The sequence below is a fragment of the Perca flavescens genome, chromosome 7, assembly GCF_004354835.1.
Source record: "Perca flavescens isolate YP-PL-M2 chromosome 7, PFLA_1.0, whole genome shotgun sequence".
Classification (NCBI taxonomy): Eukaryota; Metazoa; Chordata; class Actinopteri; order Perciformes; family Percidae; genus Perca; species Perca flavescens.
In genome coordinates this window covers 5,742,139-5,744,896 of record NC_041337.1, presented here as the reverse complement: position 1 = coordinate 5,744,896, position 2,758 = coordinate 5,742,139, and the positions used below count along the sequence as shown (strand labels likewise).

At 48.1% G+C, this 2,758-nt stretch overlaps 1 protein-coding gene across 1 annotated transcript; it reads left to right on the top strand.

Annotated features, from left to right (window-relative positions):
- The first annotated feature begins 362 nt into the window (after window positions 1-362).
- On the top strand, window positions 363-1,465 carry fam43b (family with sequence similarity 43 member B). The gene has a single exon (XM_028582020.1). The coding sequence runs from the start codon at window positions 473-475 to the stop codon at window positions 1,463-1,465; it is 993 nt and encodes a 330-aa protein (XP_028437821.1). The 5' UTR covers window positions 363-472.
- Window positions 1,466-2,758: the final 1,293 nt, after the last annotated feature.

Here is a 2,758-nt window from a genome sequence, read left to right as displayed (position 1 = left end):
AGCAAAATTAACAAGTCACACAAGTCCCCTGAGCGAGAGTGAGTAGGCGATGTACCCTCTTCCTCAGGTTTACAATACACATAAATATAGTGATACCTCAGTGCAAAGCTGGACGGATAAACAATGCTTTGGAAGGGAGCCATTTGGAAGCAAAACAACGAAGCAGGGAGGGGGATGAGGGTGCCTGAGTGCCAGGCTGAGGCTCCTGCGCTGATCAGCGCTGCGTGATGCAGACAACCGAGGAGGAGGAGGAGAGGAAGGAGGAGAGGAAGGAGGAGCGAGCGAGCGAGTGAGTGGGGGAACAAACTGGCTGAAGCTTGCAGCTCTCAGTCTCTCTTCAGTGCTTTGTGAAGCAGCTTCTTTTTGCTTTCTCTCTCGCACGCACCTGCCCCTCCTACTCTTTTGCCTGAGCTGACAAGAGCAAACGCGGCGGCAAAAAGAGGGGCTCACTCGCTCCAACTCTCCCCGTGACATGCTGCCCTGGAGAAGGAATAAGTTTGTTCTGGTGGAGGATGAGGCCAAGAGTAAACCCAAGAGCCTGGGGACGGGGCTGACCTACCACTCCATCCTCTCCTCTCTTCTGCGCTCCTGTCCGGACTTGCTGCCCGACTGCCCCTTCGACTGGGTGGGCAACATCTTCCATACCAAACGGCAAAAGGTGGAGCTGAACAAAGAGGAGCCTGTTTACAACGTGCGCTACCTGGGGAGTGTCGTCACCATCACGGCAAAGGGAGACGGCTGCACCCAGGAGGCAGTGGCCAAGATCTGGGCAAGGAGCAACTACGGGGAGCAGAGCGTCAAGATGAGGTTATCCGTGGGGCCGCAGGGCATCAGGATGAGTGCTGACAAATCTGGGAAAAAGAAACCCATCCATCTTTACTCACTGAACAGAATCACCTACTGCGGCGCTGACCCGTGCCGGCCCAAGATCCTGGCTTGGATCTACAGGCACCAGGTCAAGAACATGGCCGTGGTGCTCCGGTGCCACGCCGTCCTGGTTAGCAAGTCGGAGAAGGCCCAGGCCATCGGCCACAGCCTCTACCAGAACGCCACCTCCGCCTTCAGCGAGTTCAAGCGGCTGAAGCGTCAGAGCGATTTCCGGCACTGCCAGCAGCAGCTGCTGGGGGAGGAAGCGGTGCCCCTGATGCCTTTGAGGAGGCTGCTGAACGGGCAGTGCCACTACAGACCGCCGGCCGACAACCCCAGCAGCGCCACCCGCCTCTGCTCCATCACAGAGGAAGAAGAAGAAGAGGAGGAAGAGGAGGAGGACACGGAAGATGAGAGGCAAGAGATGGAGGAACCAGATGAGCAGCAGGAGAAGCAGGTTTTTACAACAAAAACAGACCCGACTCAGTTATTATCAGAGCTGGACATTGGGGATATTGCCAGACTGGAGCAGTGCCAAATCAACTTTGTCAGTGACAGCAACAACAACACGTTTACATTTATAACCTCTCTGGTGTGACAATAACGCAGTTTAAAGAATTCTGCAGCACTACAGTAACACATTCGTCTCTTGGCCCTTCTCTGGTACCCCACTCAGGCTCCCTCCTGCCCCGTTCCATGTAACGTGAAGTGTTTACTAGAAACTTCTCCTACTCCCGGGTGGTGGAGAAAAGGCAGAGGATCGTTCTGTGGGAGCAATTTCTATGCTGGCCAGATGGCTCAGATGCTGGTTTTGACGATAGCAGTTTGGGAAACTGCGTGTTTACAAAGAGGGCTGCGGATGCACAGACTAACGATAGCACAATGACGAATGAGGACAATGGTTTCAGAAAAAAAAGGAGAGATCACTGGGTCACATATTGATCACAGCACCAAGCAGGATGTGTTTATTAGTCTTCTATCTTCTTATATTTGTGAGTAAAATTTATGCCGTGTTTGCCAGCGGGAACATATTTCGGATCAATTTGTAATATATTTTTCAGGGAGGTTCTTTGTAAATTTGTGTGATTTTTCTAATATGACAATCCTCACTGAAATAGTAGTAGACTGACCTTTTCCGAATGCTTACAATCGCGAGAAGTTATCACGGTTTTACTAATGACCACGGCCGACTAATGAATAAGGCTGTCATTTAGGAAGCAAGCCATTGAGTCGACATGTTTATTGCTGTCATTTGTTAGGGTTCTTATCATTTATGCATGACATGTCAGCAGTAACCTTTTCGTGCGGAGCTTCTGTCTATTTTCATGTGACATCTTTGATCCTCGGGGCTTTCAAAATGAGCACTGTGATAAATGTGTAGCTGGGGATAAATTACACAACTGTTCACGTAGCAATGTCTAACTATGACCTGAAGCTAAGCTTTTTATTCCACATACCTATTGCTTTGTCACCTGGTTTGCCAACATGACAGCAAAAACTGATTTCAATTTGCCTTCGCTTTTTAGCCAAGTTTTGCTAATACAGTTTTTCCACATGGGCACACATGCAGATGGACCCTTACAATTTAACACAAACTGTTTTGAATATGACTTTAGCTAATGTCCTGTTGATAATTTATGTCCTACTGTCAAAGATGCATTATGATTATTATGAGATGAAGCTATCTATTTTCCAAATATGATGAATAAAAATTACCCTTACTTGGGTTTACTTCTTGAATCACAGAGGGAGAGTATTTCTAGATGTTTTCAGAGATTATTTAAATGAATCCAACAATTTTTGCATTCCACTACCGTGCATTTGCATATTTCTGATGTGAAAATATGCCTGACCTACACTTCAAAAAGGGAAAAAAACATATTTACACCAG

Excerpts from the sequence above, each read along its gene's own strand:
- fam43b (XM_028582020.1), top strand. The coding sequence starts at position 473 with ATGCTGCCCTGGAGAAGGAATAAGTTTGTTCTGGTGGAGGATGAGGCC.